The sequence below is a fragment of the Spinacia oleracea genome, chromosome 6, assembly GCF_020520425.1.
Source record: "Spinacia oleracea cultivar Varoflay chromosome 6, BTI_SOV_V1, whole genome shotgun sequence".
NCBI classification, from domain to species: domain Eukaryota; kingdom Viridiplantae; phylum Streptophyta; class Magnoliopsida; order Caryophyllales; family Amaranthaceae; genus Spinacia; species Spinacia oleracea.
The window spans coordinates 11,290,790-11,311,906 of record NC_079492.1 but is presented as its reverse complement, the minus strand read 5'-3'; the positions used below and the strand labels follow the sequence as shown (position 1 = coordinate 11,311,906).

The following is a 21,117-nucleotide window of genomic DNA, read 5'->3' as shown; positions in this document are numbered from 1 at the left end:
TTTAAATGATTTTTTGTAGGGAGTAGGGGTGTAGGTGGGTTAGTAGATAAGTGTGAGAAACAATATAATATTGGTAAAATTTTCCATTTATAGAAGTGATGCAAATATTAATAGACAGCCCGTAAAAAAAGCGGTGCAAGTATTAAGAGACGGAGGGAGTATAAAGTTTTAGGCAAATTATAGAGGTGACGTGATTAAAAAGAAAACGAATGAGTCAATGACCACCCTTTTGTTGACTATGTTGGTCCTTTCTTTTTTTTTTAGACCAATTAATTTGTTAAAAGGACGTAACACCAAACACCTTTGGTGTGTACACCTCCCCTGTCCCCCACCCCCACGAAAAAGTAAAAGAAAACAAAAAAAGTAAAGGAAAGATTGGTGGCTGCTAATATATAGAGTAGGAAATTAGGAAGTCATATTTTCAAAGAAATTTCACCTGTCATAATTTGCCACATTAATGCTCGAAGCTTGACTAGTAGAAGTGATATCAAGAGAGGTAATAGGTGTATGAATAACTATTGGTGACATTTTCTCTGTTTCAACACTTTGATTTTTTATTATTCACTGACCCTACTTTATTCATGGAGTAACGTTTTGTAATTTATACTTTAGGATAAACATAGTCATGTGAGATACTTATTATATTTTTCTCAATGTATGTGATTGTTGTATTAACGAGCGCGAAAATCAAACTGTTGTAGGTGAGAAGAAAATAGAAGAAGAATTTCAACAAGTTTTCTGGCGACCATTTCAATTATCTTAAAGTTGATATTCTGAATTCTTAATGTTTCATTTGCTGAAACTATACAAGCATAATATGTCCTATCTTCCATTATTTTCCTGTCTGGTATTTCTTTGTTTCTCTGCTATGGTTCCCATATCCTTATCCAAACAAAAGTTCCTCGCTATTAATTGCTCACACGAAACCTTTAAACACCACCTACCACGCTTGGAGTCCCATGCTTTAAACACCACCTACCACGGTTACTCGACCGGGTTGTTTTCTGACATCATCACAGGTCCTGAAATTGATTCCAACACTACTTTGTACAGCCAATTTTTCTGTCAGGGTGATTACAGCAATGATGAATGTAAAAACTGTGTGGAAAACGCAACAAGGCTTCTATCGATGAGATGCCCAATGTCGATATCAGCTCATATTTGGTACAAGGATTGCAGTTTTCACTATTCCAATATCAATTTCTTTGGAATCTATAATCAGTCATCAAGTCCTATATGGTTCCTGAAGAGCAACAAAAGAGTGTTAGCTGGCGACACTGCAGTTCTAACTGCCTTTGTTGCGACTACCATTTCAGAGTTAGCCAAACAGGTAGCAATCAACAATAATACTGATTACATGGATAATATTGAAGCATCTTTTTTAGGAGGAGGATCCAAGTATTTTGGCACCAAGGTAATTAACTTTACTACGCATAGTTTTGGTAATCGGAAGCATGTAACTACTTTGTATGAGATGGTACAGTGCACACCGGACCTCTCCGTGGAAGACTGCAATAAGTGCCTAACATCCATGATATCCCAACTTTCTAAGTGTTGTAACGGAAGGTTAGGTGGAAGAGTGGTTACTCAAAATTGTTTTATAAGATATGATGCCTATCCGTTTTACAATATCACTGCAGCTATGAAGCCGATGGAGGCCTCTCTGCCTTGTCTTTTCACAGCTTCTCCTATGACATCTAATGCGGAAAATCATCCATTAGGTAATAATCATGACCTTTTAGTTTCAAAGTAGAATTGTTTTGGCCGGTAATAATTGTAACACTCACTACAAGAATTTGTATCTTTTATGATAAACTAATAACGACGGGTTAAAAATTCCGTTGTAAAAGGCTTTTGCGACGGAGCTAACAAACCAACAAAGACTGGAACAACCGTCGCAAATGTCTTTTATTACGGGTTTACGACGGAATTTTCTATTAACGACAGCCCCCTTTTATGACGGGTTCACGATAGAAAATCCTGTCATTAATCATCAATTATTGGCCTTTAGCGACGGGATTTCCCGTCGTTAATGGTACAATTTCTTGTAGTGAGCTACTTCCTCCGTTTTAAAATGATTTTTACACTTTTTGTTTTAGTAAGTTTCATAATAAACTTCTTACACCTTGCTTTATTGTATTTTCAAACATGAAAATTTATTATCTAACCCCTTTTACCCAACAACATTTACAATTTTCCACTAACTTCTCATACTTTGTTCTTTTTTTTTTCCAACTCCCACCCATCTTTTTACCCATCTACCATACTTTATACATATATTAATATATTCACCCATGCATCTTTTTACATACTTTTCCTATTTTTTTCTTAATATTTGTGCAAGTAGCAACCGCAAAGATTATTTTAAAACAGAGGTACGTAGTAGTTGTAGTAGTTGTGAGATGCAATATATAGTAGTTTCAACTTATAATTATTTGCTCATTTAGGGAAGATATCTCTCAAGGTACTCATCGCCATCACAGTTCCTGCAGCCGTCTTACTAGGCCTAGCAACATTTGGAATTGGTCTCTGTGTTTGGAAAGCAAAGCACAATAATAACTATTCAACCTTTCCAACAAGTAAAAAAGCTCTCACCTATTTCGTTTCAATAATAATGGCTATTATATGTGTATTGTTGTCACTTTCATCTTCATGTTCTACAAATTATTATTTTGCAACCAGGGGATGATGATTTTGATCCTGTTGAGTCCTTGTTATTCAATTTGGATGAGCTTAAAGCTGCAACTCAGAACTTCTCTGATGTTAACAAGATAGGTCATGGAGGATTTGGTTGTGTATACAAGGTATAAAATAACTGTTCATCAGACTAAATTATATCTCATCATAATAATACTATTATTAATTTTATAAAAATGATTTGGTATAAAATTGCTGGTCAATCATATGCTTCTTGATCAATGGCTAGATTAATGAAAGTGGCCTTGATTGACTGTCAATTGCAAAGATATATACTGATATACTTAATGTGAAATTTAAGTTTATTATTTTCTGTTATCACCCACACCCACCACGAGTATGTCACACAACTGCGCAACTAATACATATGACATACACTATAAAACATTGTACCATTAATGACGGGAAATCCCGTCGCTAAAGACCAATAATCATTGATTAATGACGGAATTTCCTGTCGCGAACCCGTCATAAAAGGGGGCCGTCGTATTGGAGTATATAACATAGTATAGAACATTAGTTTGTAATTAGTTTGTTACTTAGTATAAATACTCTAGATTTGTACTATCTCATTAAGTAACACAATTAATAAAAATGTAGTCTCTGGTTTCCTCTCTCAAAAGCCACGAGCTCTCAAGCTCAATAATGGCGTCGCACTTATCTCCTTCCTCTATTCTTCTTCTTTCCTCCTTCACTCACAAATTCTACATGGTATCAGAGCGGGAACGACCCCGACTCTACGATTCCGCATAAAATTTCCGTTCGGTTTAACTCATCAATTTTTCCCCAATTTTTTCTGCTTCGAATTTATTTTTGGGTTGAATTAAGTCAAAATTCGACGAATTAGGATGTAATTCGTCCTAATATCTCTTAATTCCGCTCACAAATCTTATTTCCAACCTTGAATCAAACGATTTTGATTCTTGAGTTTTCCCCCAAATTCTAGGGTTCTTGAAATTTTTTTTTTGAAATATTTGCAAGATTCTGGTATTGTTGGTAGATTCTTGAAGCAATTTGTGATTCTACGTTCTTCGGTGTTTTTAATCGAAGGATTGACCGAATTTTTTTGATCGGAGGTTTGATCTGTGATCGATTTGGTTGCGATTTCTGACCGTGCTCTTCCGTCGTCGTCTTCTTCGACATCTGCTTCTGATACTTCAAGGTTTGATTACCCAAACTTTTCTCTGGTTATGAGTTTGGATTTATGGGTTGATAGCTTTGGGTTGATTTTTTTTTTGTTGGTGTCTGATTGGTGTTGACTCGGATGATCTTGAGTCAGTGAATTTGGCGAGTTCTTGATAATTCTGTGCAATGTAGAGAATATCACAGTGTCGTTAATGGAGTATTTTCTTGCGTTTGTTTTGATTGCTGTGTGTGTTGACTGATTTCTGGGATTTTCGACCTGTTCTTGCTCTTACTCCTGTGATTGAGGACAATATTGTTCTGTATGATGATGTATGTGGGGGGTTTTTCGCTCTTGTCTGATTGCTTCTGGGAGATGGAGTATCTTAATTCTGTTAAGACTTATGGGACTTGGGCTACTGTTGCAAAGAGATTTGATGATCTTGCTGAGTTCCATTCTTGGTGTAAGGGTGTAGAGTTTGCTGCTACGCCTTCTGATGAGAGTATTAGTGAGATGTTTTAAGGTCAATGGAGGAGTTTGTCAAAGAAAAGGCGAATAAATCGAGGAGTGATAAGAAGAGTATTGTTGGATGATGCTGCAGGTTGCTTGTTAATGTAAACCCTGCTGAAGTTGGGGATATTGTTGTGCGAAGTCAGTTTGTGTACGAAGGTTTAGTTTCATAAACGAAGATGCTGCCGCAGTTATACTCAAGCTTATGCAGGAACAGAAGTTCTGCAAAGCATACTTTTGCTGTGGAGTGGGGTAAATAAAGGAGGAGGATACTTTTCTCCGAAATGGTTGTTCTTATGCAGGACTGATCCTGCAGATAATGAAGGTTGATTGTTGATTGTTGGCATGCTTTGTTGCCATTTTTTGGGATTTCTTTTTCTTTTGAATGTTGGCACGATTCAACATTTATTTCCAGCAACAGATCTGGAGTTCAGTACCTGTATAATCAGGTCAATTTTGTTCATTTTTCCCAGCAACAGATCTGGAGAATCAGAACCTCTAACAACAGGTCAATTTTGAGACCCAAAGAGGTCAATTTTGAGACCCAAAGAGGTTAGTTTTCATTGATCCATTGTGATCATTCTTTTGATGAGACCCATTGAGGCTCATTTCTTCAAGGCAATATTGGACGTTGCAGTTTGATATGAGCAGTTGGTACAACAGCAACAGCAGTGGCCACCATCTATGCTTGTTCATGAGGAGTTCTTGGTGCAAAGTTAATGAAAGAGTCTGTTTTGAAGCTTTCAAACTGAAGATGTTTACACCATCTCCAATTTGAGGGGGGGGGGGGTATTGGAGTATATAACATAGTATAGAACATTAGCTTGTAATTAGTTTGTTACTTAGTATAAATACTCTAGATTTGTACTATCTCATTAAGTAACACAATTAATAAAAATGTAGTCTCTGGTTTCCTCTCTCAAAAGCCACGAGTGTTAGGTTATGATACATATGACAATTCATAAATCATGCGGAAAAACCATAAAGCCAGGAAAGCATATTATATTCACATAATCATTTAGCATAGTATTGATGCATACATGTTGTAGCGTGCCTTCCCTAGCTGCGCCCGAACCGAACAAGAACAAGTCTTTAGGACTCCAAATGTCGTCCCTCCGTAGATAGTCCACAGTACGTCCGGATCCGCCTCAAGTTAGACCAACTAGAATCGCCCTTAAGGTTGCTAGGATTTTCGGCTAGTGTTTGCAAGTGTATGGCTAATTTTATTTCAAAAACTTACCCTTTGAATACTTCAATCGTTCCTGCAAATAATGACCCTAGGCCCTTATTTATAGAGGTATGGAAAAGGAACTGGAATCCTATTAGGATACTAATTAGTTAAACTAGAATCCTAGTAGGACTCTAATTAATTAATATTTATCCTTTTAGGATTAGGAATTTAATCATCAAACAAATCCTATACAATTTAGGTTTCGTATGTGAACACAAACTCTACACGCGCATGACCTACGAGCGTGCAGGCCACGCCCGCGCACAGCCCACACGGCTGCTCGGCCCACGCGAGCCGCAAGCCCACGCGAGCAGCAGCACAACTCGCAGCCCATTGCTGTGCGCGCTGTGCGCGCTGCCACGGCCTGCTGGGCCTGGCCTTGCGCTGGGCCTGGCGTGGCCTTGGCTGTTTGTGTGGCGCGCTTGGCTTGCTGGGCGATGGCCTGGCTTCGTGCTGGGCCTTCGTCCGGCAGGCCTCGTCCGATGCTTATTCGTACGATACGCTTTCGATTAAATTCCCGGTTCCGGAATTCATTTCCGATACGAACAATAATTAATATTTCCGATTCCAGAATTAATTTCCGTTTCGAACAAATATTTAATATTTCCGTTTCCGGAACTATTTTCCGATTCCGATAATATTTCCGATTCTGACAATATTTCCGTTTCCGGCAATATTTCCGATTCCGGCAATATTTCCATTTCCGATAATATTTTCCGATACGTACCATGTTTCCGTTTCCGGCAACATCTACGACTTGGATAATATTTATATTTCCGATACGATCCATATTTCCGTTTCCGGCAATATCATCGTTTCCGGAGTATTCATTTCTTGCTTGTGACGATCTCAGCTCCCACTGAAACCAAGATCCGTCGATTCCGAATATCCATAGATGGAGTATTTAATGCCATTAAATACTTGATCCGTTTACGTACTATTTGTGTGACCCTACGGGTTCAGTCATGAGTAAGTTGTGGATTAATATCATTAATTCCACTTGAACTGAAGCGGCCTCTAGCTAGGCATTCAGCTCACTTGATCTCACTGAATTTATTAACTTGTTAATTAATACTGAACCGCACTTATTAGACTTAACATAGAATGCATACTTGGACCAAGGGCATTATTTCCTTCAGTCTCCCACTTGTCCTTAGGGACAAGTGTGCATTTCCTAATTCCTTTGTCGCTCGATGCTTGCTCTTGAACATAAGGTAAGAGTTGTCATCCTTATTATGTCCAGAGGTGTTTCTCGGTTTCAGAGTTCAACTGATCAAATAAACAGATAATCATAGCCTATGATTCATCCGAGCACGGCCATGCATTTCACAGTTTCTAGCTCTCCGAGTGGCCTTGTACAACTTTTAAGCATCTCATCCCGATTTATGGGAGGACAATCCCAATCTTGCGATCTTGAGATTAGACTTCGTTTGATAGGTGATTACCTGAGCGTTGCCTTTATAGCCTCCTTTTACGGTGCGACGGTTGGTCAACGTCAAAGCAACCAGTTCTCAAACAAGTAATCTCAAATCACTCAGGTATTGAGGATTTAGTGTCTAATAAAATTAATGAAATTTTCTTATGACAGATTCTCATCTCTTACAGTAAAGTTTCATAGGTCTTGTCCGATACTAGTCTTCCCAAAGTAAGTATCTATGCAAATGATTATGACATTGCCATGTCCACATAGTTCAAGAAACAGAACTACTAGTCATCTTGCATTCTAATCGTCTAACGTTTTCTATGCGTCCAATTTTATAGAAAACTCCGACTAGGGACCACTTTCAACCTTTGACATTCTAGTTCACTTGATAGACATTTCTTAGTCACAGGACTGGTCCTGACAGTCTATCTTGAATATATCGTCAAATTGAAGGGACTCATCATTTAATAAACCACAAATTAAATGGAAAAATGAATTCTCTTCATTTATTGTGAATGATTAACCAATAATGTTTTACAAAGATTTAAACTCTAAAACTTTAAAACATTAAACAAGGATATCAAAGCCATTGTCCAATATGCTTGATTCCCATAGCTGCAGTGTGCGAGTTGTGCTTCGCCTGCGGCAGAGGTTTAGTCAACGGATCTGATATGTTGTCATCAGTTCCAATCTTGTTTATCTCGACTTATTTTCTTTCAACGAACTCTCGTAGAAGGTGAAATCTACGAAGTACATGCTTGACTCTCTGGTGGTGTCTAGACTCCTTTGCCTGTGCAATAGCTCCGTTATTATCACAATACAGGGCTATTGGTCCTTTAATGGAGGGGACTACACCAAGTTCACCTATGAACTTCCTTAGCCATATAGCTTCCTTTGCTGCTTCATGTGCAGCAATGTACTCCGCTTCAGTTGTAGATTCCGCAATGGTGCTTTGCTTAGCACTTTTCCAGCTTACTGCACCTCCGTTGAGGCAGAAGACAAACCCAGACTGTGATCTGAAATCATCTTTGTCGGTTTGGAAACTTGGGTCCGTATAGCCTTTAACAATTAATTCATCATCTCCACAATAGACCAGGAAGTCATCTTTGTGCCTTTTCAGGTACTTCAGAATATTCTTGGCAGCAGTCCAATGCGCCTCTCCTGGGTCTGACTGGTATCTGCTCGTAGCACTGTGTGCGTACGCAACATCCGGGCGTGTACATATCATAGCGTACATTATTGAACCAATCAATGATGCATATGGTATCCCATTCATTCGTCTACGCTCATCAAGTGTTTTTGGGCACTGAGTCTTGCTTAGAGTTATTCCATGAGACATGGGTAGGTAGCCTCGTTTGGAGTATGCCATCTTGAACCTATCAAGCACCTTATTGATATAAGTGCTTTGACTAAGTCCAATCATCCTTTTAGATCTATCTCTGTAAATCTTGATGCCCAATATGTACTGTGCTTCTCCTAGATCCTTCATCGAAAAACATTTCCTAAGCCAAATCTTGACAGAGTTCAACATAGGAATGTCATTTCCGATAAGTAATATGTCGTCGACATAAAATACTAGGAAAGCAATTTTTCTCCCACTGACCTTCTTGTATACACAAGATTCGTCTGCGTTCTTGATGAAACCAAAGTCACTGACTGCTTCATCAAAACGTATATTCCAGCTCCTGGATGCCTGCTTCAATCCGTAGATTGATTTCTTTAGCTTGCATACCTTTTTAGCATTCTTTGGATCCTCAAAACCTTCAGGTTGTGTCATAAACACAGTTTCTGTTAAAACGCCGTTTAAGAAAGCAGTTTTGACATCCATCTGCCATATTTCGTAATCGTAATATGCAGCGATTGCTAACATTATCCGAATAGACTTTAGCATTGCAACTGGTGAAAAGGTTTCATCGTAATCCACGCCGTGGACTTGCCTGTAACCTTTTGCAACCAATCTAGCTTTGAAAACTTCAAGTTTCCCATCCTTTTCCTTTTTCAGTTTGAAAACCCATTTGCTTCCAATGGCTTGGTAGCCATCTGGCAAATCGACCAAATCCCATACTTGGTTTTCAGACATGGAGTCTAATTCAGATTGCATGGCTTCTTGCCATTGCTTGGAGCTAGGGCTCGTCATAGCTTGTTTGTAAGTCGCAGGTTCATCACTTTCAAGTAATAGAACGTCATAGCTCTCGTTCGTCAAAATACCTAAGTACCTTTCCGGTTGAGATCTATATCTTTGCGATCTACGCGGGGTAACATTTCTAGATTGACCATGATACTCACCAGATTCTTCTAAAGATATCTGAGTTTCATCCTGAATGTCATCTTGAGCATTCTCTAGAGTTTGTTGTTCGACTCAAATTTCTTCGAGGTCTACTTTTCTCCCACTTGTCATTTTGGAAATGTGATCTTTCTCCAAAAAGACACCAACTCGAGCAACAAACACCTTGTTCTCAGATGTATTGTAGAAGTAATACCCCTTTGTTTCCTTTGGATAGCCCACAAGGATACATTTGTCAGATTTTGGATGAAGTTTGTCTGAAATTAATCGTTTGACGTATACTTCACATCCCCAAATCTTAAGAAAAGACACTTTTGGAGGCTTTCCAAACCATAACTCATATGGAGTCTTTTCGACAGCTTTAGACGGAGCTCTATTTATAGTGAGTGCAGCTGTATTTAGTGCATGTCCCCAAAATTCTAATGGAAGTTCGGCCTGACCCATCATTGACCTGACCATGTCTAGCAAGGTTCTGTTCCTCCGTTCCGACACACCGTTCCATTGTGGTGTTCCAGGAGGAGTCAATTCTGATAGAATTCCACATTCTTTCAGATGGTCATCAAATTCATAGCTCAGATATTCACCGCCTCTATCAGACCGCAGTGCCTTGATCTTCTTGCCTAATTGATTCTCTACTTCACTCTGAAATTCCTTGAATTTGTCAAAGGATTCAGACTTATGCTTCATTAGGTAGACATAACCATATCTACTGAAGTCATCAGTGAAAGTGATAAAGTAGCTGAAACCACCTCTAGAATTTGTACTCATTGGTCCACATACATCTGTATGGATTAAACCCAATAGTTCAGTAGCTCTTTCTTCAACTTTAGAGAAAGGTTGCTTTGTCATTTTGCCAAGTAAACATGATTCGCATTTACCATAATCCTCTAAGACAAATGGTTCTAGAATTCCTTCCTTTTGAAGTCTTTCTAAGTGTTTCAAGTTTATATGGCCTAATCGACAATGCCACAGATAGGTGAGATCTGAATCATCCTTTTTGGCCCTTTTGGTATTTATGTTATAAACTTGTTTGTCGTGATCTAATAAATAAAGTCCATTGACTAATCTAGCAGATCCATAAAACATCTCTTTAAAATAAAACGAACAACTATTGTCTTTTATTAAAAAGGAAAATCCCTTAGCATCTAAGCAAGAAACTGAAATGATGTTTTTAGTAAAACTTGGAACATGGAAACATTCTTCCAGTTCCAAAACTAGCCCGGAGGGCAACGACAAATAATAAGTTCCTACAGCTAATGCAGCAATCCGTGCTCCATTTCCCACTCGTAGGTCGACTTCACCCTTGCTTAACTTTCTACTTCTTCTTAGTCCCTGTGGATTGGAACATAAGTGTGAGCCACAACCTGTATCTAATACCCAAGAAGTTGAATTAGCAAGTATACAGTCTATAACGAAAATACCTGAAGATGGAACGACTGTTCCGTTCTTCTGATCTTCCTTTAGCTTTGGACATTCTCTTTTGTAATGGCCTTTTCCATCACAATAAAGACAGCTTGATGTGGACTTGTCCTGCTTTGATTTAGCATTGCCCTTGGACTTTCCGCTTTTCTTGAACGGTCTCCTTCTAGCCTTGAGTAAATCTTTGGCTTCACAGTCCAGTATTATTTCAGCCTTTCTGACAAGGTGAACAAATTCTGCAACTGTTTCTTCTCTTGGTTCACTTAGGTAGTTGCTTAAAGCGACCAAACCCACTGTGTAGTGAATTGAGCAAGATAGAGACTGCCATCCTTTCGCTTATTGGTGTTCCTAGTAGACTTAGGCGATCAAAGTATGAACGCATAAGATCCACATGGAACCTCAGTGGGACGCCTACCCTCTGTTTAGTGCGAAGGAGCTGAACATGTGTTTCTTGGACTTCCATCCTATAACACCTGTTGGGAGAACTAACCTTTAGACCAGACATTGATTCAATCAACTCATGGACGTTCAGGTCCCTCTCCTCCGTGCTTCCACGACAGATATCCCTCAGATTCTTGATGAGCGTAAAAGGTTCATAGGCTACAAACCTTCTAGCCCAATCATCAGGGATATTGTTCAGCATGAGACTCATAACCTTTTTGAGATCCGCATCCCAGGCGAAAAATCTCTCAGGGGTCATGTCTCTGGCATAGTAGCTTGGCATGGGATGTGATAGTACATATTCAAGTCCATTGAGTCTGACTATTTCAACTAGCTTAGCTTCCCATTCAAGAAAATTTGCCAGGTTCAGCTTGACCATAAGCTCAGAACCCATGATGATGTTTTGATTGTTGTTTGCCATAGTTAAAACTACAATTGAAAAGAATAAACAAATAAATAACCATTCACAGTTTCTCTTAATAAACTTAAATTCTAGCATACATGCATAATTCAATGTTCATTAAGCATTTTATTCAAGTTATGTGTTCCGGCAGGTGTGAATAAAATGATTCCAAGATCCTAAAATCATTGAAGAACTAAGCACAGTTTGTCGACTTCATCCTAAAACATCTTAGGTAAGCAAAAGCCTTTTGCTAATAGTCTAGAAACTATTCTTGGTTGATAGGTACGTCTAAGAACTTATTAGGTAAACCTATCGATTTTGCCATGACATAAAATGACTCCTTACTTATATCGTTGAGTTTCACCAAAACTAACATGTACTCACAATTATTTGTGTACCTTGCCCCATTAGGACCAATAAGTAACACCTCGCTGAGCGAAAACTATTACTAGATTGATGTAAAGGATATCCAAGCAAGTGTATATTTTGGCATGGCACCTTTTAACTCAATTTTTTTAAGTTTGGAACTTAAGGCTCTTACTATGTTGGTTAGATTTTAAGTGAACTAAAATCCTTAATCATGCAACATAATCAAGCTTTGATCTCATGCATATTTAAGACATATTTAAAAGCAATAAATAACTTAAAACATGCATAAGATAAATGTGATCTAGTATGGCCCGACTTCATCTTGAAGCTTCAACTTCAAAGTCCGTCTTGAAAATCTCCGTGGGAGGCACCATTTTCTTCAAATAGAATAAGCTATAATTAAAACTAATTACAACTATTTGATGGTACACAGACCATATTTGAATTGAAAAATAACTTTGGTACTTTAGACCAATTACATTCAAATTAATGGTACGCAGACCATATTTTCTATCCTATTTGGGCCATACTAGTCACTTCATAACCTGCAAAACAGTACATATACAATATATACCATTCACCCATTCATTATCATGAATGGCCCACATAGCTGGTTAGTAAAACACATTATGCATCACATAAACATTTGCAGCAATTAATCAAGGGCACCAATAATCTAAAAATTATTCAGTCCTTATTAATTCTAATCAAGTTGTTTTAACCTTAAGGATTTGTAGACCTAATCAAGAGTTTATGACTAAAAATGCTCCCACTTAAACCAATAAATTCATATGCTTTACTAATTTTAAACATAAAAATGTATTTCTAGTCTAACCGGAAACATACAAATTTAATTAAAATTTAAAGCTCATATAAATTTATAATTGAATCCAAAAAGTTTAATTTAATTTCAGTCGTATTTAAATTAATTTATGATTTTAATTTTAGTAAAATAATTAGAATAAATAAAATTTATTATAATTACAATATTCAAAATTAAAATCCAAGAAAATAATTTAAATTATTAATTTTAAAATTAATTAAAATTACGTAAACTGAAAATTTCAAATTAAAATTTCAAAACGATCTAATCGCAACGCAACAATCCCACGCAACGCACGCCCATGGGCTACACGCATACAGCCATTGCTGGCCATGTGCCCGCAGCCCATGCGCTGCGTCGCATTGCTGCTGCTCACCATCGCAAGGCATCAATCGAACACGCGAGCTGGTGCTCGCTGCGCGCGCCAGCGCTCGCTGCACGCGAGCCATTGCTCGCTGCGCTCGCTTGCCAGCGCTCGATCCATGCGAGCCATCGCTCGCTGCGCGCCTGCCTTTCCCGCACGCGAGCTTGCGCTCATCGCACGAGGCAGCTGTATGCGAGCTGACGCTCGCTGCGCGCGAGCCATCGACGCTGTGCGTAGCGCTCGTGGCACGCGAGCTTGCGCTCGCTGCGCGCGAGGCTCCGCATGCTTGCGCGAGGCAGTGCGCGCTGTGGCGCAGCACGCTTGCTGCCCACACGCGACTGCTCGTGCCTTGCTCTCGCCCCTGCCCATACGCCCATTTCTCACAGCCTACGACACAAGGCAGAGCTGCTGCCTTGTGCTCGTGCACCATGCCCTTGCTCGCTGTATTCGTACCGCATGGGCAACGAGCTCCCTTGCTCGTCGTCGCACGCCCGCACTATACAACACCCATTAAGGGTAACACGTAGCGTCCATTGCTTTGTGCGTGCAAGTTATATGAGCGAATCGCATAAAAATTAAAAATTTATATTCAAAATTAATGACAAATTAATAAATAATATTAATTTCATAATTTTAGGGCGAAAAAATCGAAAATTTATTATTTAATTGATTTCCGATTAACATGGATTCAAGTCTAGGTCATAAAAATTTAAAATTTAACATAAATTTACAATTTTTATGGTGGTTTTTAATCATAGGTCTCTAATTAAATTATAACTAATTATGAAAATCAAATTAATTCTAAATTATTTCAATTTTCAACAAATTAATCATAATTACAAATTAGATTGCATAATTAACAAGGCTAGGCATTCAAACTTGTTAAACATATAAAGTAGGTCAATAAAAAATTTAAGATTTATCAACAAGAATCGCAAATATTTAATTTAACATCTTAAATTTACGAAATTTTGCATTCGAAAAACTAAAACCTCCGAAAAGTCATAGTTAGGCTTCGAATTTGAGAATTCTGCGTTCGGCCGAAAAATCCTATTTTTGTCAAAATTTTAGAATGCCTTTTACATGCGGAATTGACACAAAAAGCACTCGATTTGGATGAGTAACGAAGAAACTGCCGAAAAACTGCGTACGTATAATTAAATAAACGCAATTTGCAATTAATTAACAATTACGAAAATTAATCACCCCTTTTAATTCTTGCAAATTTGTAATATTTAACCATGTTTATGCAATTAAGATTATGAAAATAATAAGAGGCTCGTGATACCACTGTTAGGTTATGATACATATGACAGTTCATAAATCATGCGGAAAAACCATAAAGCCAGGAAAGCATATTATATTCACATAATCATTTAGCATAGTATTGATGCATACATGTTGTAGCGTGCCTTCCCTAGCTGCGCCCGAACCGAACAAGAACAAGTCTTTAGGACTCCAAATGTCGTCCCTCCGTAGATAGTCCACAGTACGTCCGGATCCGCCTCAAGTTAGACCAACTAGAATCGCCCTTAAGGTTGCTAGGATTTTCGGCTAGTGTTTGCAAGTGTATGGCTAATTTTATTTCAAAAACTTACCCTTTGAATACTTCAATCGTTCTTGCAAATAATGACCCTAGGCCCTTATTTATAGAGGTATGGAAAAGGAACTGGAATCCTATTAGGATACTAATTAGTTAAACTAGAATCCTAGTAGGACTCTAATTAATTAATATTTATCCTTTTAGGATTAGGAATTTAATCATCAAACAAATCCTATACAATTTAGGTTTCGTATGTGAACACAAACTCTACACGTGCATGACCTACGAGCGTGCAGGCCATGCCCGCGCACAGCCCACACGGCTGCTCGGCCCACGCGAGCCGCAAGCCCACACGAGCAGCAGCACAGCTCGCAGCCCATTGCTGCGCGTGCTGTGCGCGCTGCCACGGCCTGCTGGGCCTGGCCTTGCGCTGGGCCTGGCGTGGCCTTGGCTGTTTGTGTGGCGCGCTTGGCTTGCTGGGCGATGGCCTGGCTTCGTGCTGGGCCTTCGTCCGGCAGGCCTCGTCCGATGCTTATTCGTACGATACGCTTCCGATTAAATTCCCGGTTCCGGAATTCATTTCCGATACGAACAATATTTAATATTTCCGATTCCGGAATCAATTTCCGTTTCGAACAAATATTTAATATTTCCGTTTCCGGAACTATTTTCCGATTCCGATAATATTTCCGATTCTGACAATATTTCCGTTTCCGGCAATATTTCCGATTCCGGCAATATTTCCATTTCCGATAATATTTTCCGATACGTACCATGTTTCCGTTTCCGGCAACATCTACGACTTGGATAATATTTATATTTCCGATACGATCCATATTTCCGTTTCCGGCAATATCATTGTTTCCGGAGTATTCATTTCTTGCTTGTGACGATCTCAGCTCCCACTGAAACCAAGATCCGTCGATTCCGAATATCCATAGATGGAGTATTTAATGCCATTAAATACTTGATCCGTTTAAGTACTATTTGTGTGACCCTACGGGTTCAGTCAAGAGTGAGCTGTGGATTAATATCATTAATTCCACTTGAACTGAAGCGGCCTCTAGCTAGACATTCAGCTCACTTGATCTCACTGAATTTATTAACTTGTTAATTAATACTGAACCGCACTTATTAGACTTAACATAGAATGCATACTTGGACCAAGGGCATTATTTCCTTCAGTGAGCTCTCAAGCTCAATAATGGCGTCGCACTTATCTCCTTCCTCTATTCTTCTTCTTTCCTCCTTCACTCACAAATTCTACACGTCGTTAATGGAAAATTCCGTCGTTAACCCGTCGTAAAAGGCATTTGCGATGGTTGTTAGCCCCGTCGCAAAAGGCTTTTCCAACGGGATTTTTGACCCGTCATGATTAAGTTATCGTTAAAGATACAAATTCTTGGAGTGATATATTAACTCGAACTACAAGAAATTGTACCATTAACGATGGAAATCCTCGTCGCCAAAAACCAATAATCATTGATTAATGACAAGATTTTCTGTCACGAATCCGTCATGAAAGGGGTTGTCATTAATGAAAAATCCCGAAAAAATATTTGCAACGGTTGTTCCCGTCTTTGTTTGGTTGTTATCCCCGTCGCAAAAAACTTTTGCGACGGAATTTTTTTTGACCCGTCGTTATTAGGTTGTCATTAAAGATACAAATTCTTGTAATGTCGAAACTTACTACTATTGTTGCAGGGAACCTTACAAGATGGGCAAGAAATCGCTGTCAAGAAGCTGTTCAGAAGCAGCAGCCAAGTTGAACAAGAATTTAAGAATGAAGTTGAAGTCTTGGCTAAACTTCAACATAGGAATTTGGTGAGACTACTTGGATTTTGCTTGGGTGAAGGCGAAAATATGCTTGTTTTCGAGTACGTTCCAAACAAAAGCCTTGACAAATTACTGTTCGGTATGATATGTTCGACAATACCCTGAGTTCAATATTATTGACTGCGATAGTTTTTTGTTCACACAAAGTCACCGTAATTTCTGATGAGCTAAGCTATTACGTGGTTGATAACGGTATCTAGGGGTTGTTTGGTTGACATTTAAAAATTGGGAAGTGGAATTCAATGGGAATTCATAAATTGACTAGTTGTTTGGTTGACATAAAAAAGTAAAAATAGAGGAAGTTGAAATTCATGGGTAGTTTTGAATTCCTACAAAACGTGGGAAGTAAATTACCTAGCCTCTGCTAGGTCAATCAAAGTTCATGGAAATTTTTAATTCCCATGTTGTCAACCAAATAATTTAGAGAAATTCCCATGAATTTAACAAGGGAACTAATTTTCCTTGAATTACAACTTCTTATGGAAATTAAATTTCTTACGGAAATTAAATTTCCATGTCAACCAAATAAATCCTTAATCTAGAGCCTTACTTGATACAATGTATGAAACAGGTACAGAAGAGCGAAATCAATTGAGTTGGTTGACGCGTTTTAGAATTATAGTAGGCATTGCAAGAGGCCTCCTGTATCTGCATGAGGAGACTCGGCACAGTATTGTACACCGCGATCTTAAACCAGGCAATATTTTGCTAGATGAGCAAATGAACCCCAAAATTGCAGATTTTGGCATGGCAAGATTTTTTGGCCTAAAGCAAGCAGAATTTGAGGGAGCGATTAAAGCTAGGGGAACCCTGTACGTGTCGTTCTTTTGATGCCTTTTATTTGTTACATACCAGTCAAATATCCAAAATCTAAGCAATTAAATTGTTAATACTTTCTCCGTTTCTTATTAGATGACATAATTGGATTTTGAACACTATTTACACAAGTTGCTTTGACTGCATATTTCAGAAAAAACATAGTCGTGTGGAGTCTAATTAGATTCGTCTCAATAATTATTTTTTAAATATTAACCTTTTTATAACTTTTTCGTATCAGTAAATGAAGATATTAATGTTTGAAATTGTGCATTGACAAACGTGCCTAAATAATTGTGTCATTTCAAAAAGAAAAGAAGAAGTATATATATCATTAATATTTAAGGAAAGATTCAATCATTTTTTGTTTTAAGTGATATGTTTATTTACCAGGAATTGTTCTGGGATTGATCCAACACATCAGAGTACTCACAGAGGTGGTGGAACAATGTAAGTTTAGAAAGTGGTTGTAATCTTTTGTAAGGGCATGCATGATTACCTTGACCTTTGAATTTTTGTACTCCCTCCGTCCCAAATTAGTTGTTACACTTTTCTTTTACGTCCGTCCCAGATTAGTTGTTATACTTTTAAATTAGGAATGTCCCCACAATTATTATATTGTCTCTCTAGGTCCCCACATCCTCTCTCATTCAATTAAAAAAATACTCCACTAATTCCTATCACATTTATTTTTTCAATAAAATAACAATTGATAACCAAATAACCAATTATCACCCAAAACTTTGTGTAAAGATAAGTGTAACAACTAACAACTAATCTGGGACGAATGTAGTACTGTTTTGCAAACTACCTTATCTAAGAATTTTGTGTTATATGGTAACATATGGTAGCGGCTACATGGCTCCGGAGATGGCACAGAGAAGACAGTTTTCTGTAAAAACAGATGTCTACAGCTACGGTGTGATGATCTTGGAGATAATTACTGGTAAAAGAAATACGAGCTTCCACCGATCAGGCTTAGCAGAGGACTTGCTTAGCTATGTAAGCACCAATTGCCATCTCCCAACATCTATCCATCAATAAATGATGTCAATTATTACCGATCATTAGTTATTGTTATTACTCACATATGCTGACACTACAAGAATTTGTATCGTTAATGACAATCTAATTACGACGGGTCAAAACTCTATTCGTAAAAGCCTTTTGCGACGGAGTTAACAACCAAACAAAGAGGGGAACAACCGTCGAAAATGTCTTTTACGACGGGTTAACGACGGGATTTTCTATTAACAACGACCCTGGTTTATGACGGGTTCGAACCAGGAAATCCCGTCATTAATCAACGATTTATTGACTTTAGCGACGGTATTTCCTATCGTTAATGGTACAACGTACTTTTTATAGTGTGATTACTTATATAAATTAAAATCTGTTTTTTGTTTAATCAACAGGCTTGGATACAATGGAAAGCCGGGACTCCCTTAGCATTGATTGATGAGGCTTTAGTATCAGAGAATGGAATTCCAAGTGAAGAAATGAGAGATCAAGCCTTAATGTGCATCCATCTAGGCCTGTTGTGCATTCAAAAGGACCCGAAAGTGAGACCGACAATGCGAATGGTAGTACAGGTTTTTTCTAATTTCGAAGTAGAATTTGAGAAATGAGAAAGGGATATATTGTAGAGGAAAAGCTATTTACAAATTTAAAAAGACGGTTAATCTAGCAAATTTGTAAAAAACTACATTATAAGAGTATTTTTTTTTTTTTTGACATCGAATTTAGAATATATATTTATTATGGATCATATATATTCATATTTAGGGGTCCAAATTTTGAATCTCCACAAGGCCTCCAAAAAGATTAAGACGATCATGTGTACATACCATGGTATGGACTCGATGTTTTTTGTAATGAATGAGTATGATCCACTTTTGACGAAAAAATAAGGTTATTGAGGCGTCGCTAAGTGTGACTGTCCAACATGAGGACAGCTCTCGCCATTGTCGGTCTCTTGAACACATAACAAACCAAGATGCATGCATCTTACGACTTCATTAGCTAAGCACGAATCTCGATCTTATTGTTGGATCCACAAATTCCAAAGTTGTCCCTTCTAAACATCGCTTCCATGCCTGTATACTCAATCAATAGTTCATTCAATTCTTTCCTCTAGGAGTTTCTTTGCAAATAAAAGAGGTAAAAGGAAAACAACGATACTCACATAGGATAGAAGGTCCTCCGCATAGCCTGATTGGTAGAAAGTGCTATTTGTCTTGCCGCTAATGGTCTCTAAGATTAGCACGCCAAAGTTGTATACATTTGATTTGGTAGAGAAGTTTCAATGTATTGCATACTCCGGAGACAAATAACCACTACAAGAAAATAATTGGAATTATAATTAGAATTATACTCCCTCCGTCCCTTAATACTTGCACCGTTTTCCTTTTTGGGCCGTCCCGTAATACTTGCACCACTTCTATAAATGGAAATTATTATCGATATTATATTATTTCTCACACTTATCTACTAACCCACTCCCTACCAAAAAATCATTTAAAAATTCACACCCCCACTACTCCCTTACACATTTTCCACTAACCATATTAAAAAATACTCCACTATCAACTAGCTACCACCTATTAAACTAATAAGTCAATTCAAGTGTCTTAAACTCCGCACCGGTCAAACCGGTACGAGTATTAAGGGACGGAGGGAGTACACACTAAGTTCCGACAACCCTGCTTGTATTTCCTTGGGTTTGATTTACCTGGAAAATCCTTGACATGCCGACATCTGAAATCTTTGGATTCATATTCATGTCGAGTAACACATTACTCGCTTTGAGATCGCGATGTATGACTTTCAAACGAGAATCATGGTGGAGATAAAGCATTCCTCGAGCAACCCCTACTATGATATTGTAGTGTCATCCCCAATCTAATTGTCCTTGTTTAAATCTTAAGACGACCAGTCTTATATATTTGGCGTGGGGATAATGTACGGGCCTCTTAGTGGGACCCACTATCACAAGAAAATTACCAAAATACCTCTGTTTACAAAAAATTTCTAGTCTAGGCAAATAAAATAGAAAATAATGCAACAAAGTAATTTTATTGATATTTGAATGTTTGGGTACAATCTCTAATATTGACAGTTTACAAGAAAATAACTAAGTCCTCTGATTCTGTTCCGCAGGTGACGTTGACACGTGTATGACACCTGGATTTGGTTTTAGGGTGACATTCGTTTGATGACGTCAACCTGAGTTTGAGTTTAGGGTGACAGTCGTCTGATGACGTCAACCTGAGTTTGGGTTTAGGTGACAGTCGTCTGATGATGTCAACCTGAGTTTGAGTTTGGCTAAGCAGTCGACACAAATTTGATGTGTTTATTGACTACTTTCAGAGAGAATTCCCAGAGAATTTATGGACTCTTGAGAATAATGAATTTCTGATCCCCCGCCACTAAAATAGACGAGTAGTATTTATAGGAGATGAAAACTCTTTTACTGGACTTGATAGGTTTAGGCTCGGGCCCATTTTGTGACTTAAGAGTCTTTAACCTGGTCCACTTGATTTGTTTATTTTGGGCTAACAGTACGACTTAGCCCAATACACTTTTGATCCAAATTGTATTTGAGTAATTCGGATATTTAATTTGGGTGGGCTAAATTAATAAAAATGGATTAATATTATGATATCGGTTCAAATTAATTAATTTATTTAAATTGTAATACATTATAAATTTTTAGTGTCTACAAATTGCCCCCTCGAGACTATGTCACATATACAACTTGAAGCGTTTGAGCGTGACGTGGTCTCGAACCATCATAACTTGACAGTCTCTCAACTTAAAATTGACTTAACAGTCT

At 38.1% G+C, this 21,117-nt stretch overlaps 1 protein-coding gene across 1 annotated transcript; it reads left to right on the top strand.

The window, feature by feature from the left end:
• Nucleotides 1–369: 369 nt before the first annotated feature.
• Nucleotides 370–19,108, top strand: LOC110798032 (cysteine-rich receptor-like protein kinase 25). Its single transcript, XM_056830868.1, has 9 exons — nt 370–496; nt 702–1,721; nt 2,448–2,579; nt 2,683–2,804; nt 16,335–16,545; nt 17,038–17,278; nt 17,676–17,732; nt 18,134–18,284; nt 18,698–19,108. The coding sequence occupies exons 2-9, from the start codon at nt 785–787 to the stop codon at nt 18,908–18,910; spliced, it is 2,064 nt and encodes a 687-aa protein (XP_056686846.1). The 5' UTR covers nt 370–496; nt 702–784; the 3' UTR covers nt 18,911–19,108.
• Nucleotides 19,109–21,117: the final 2,009 nt, after the last annotated feature.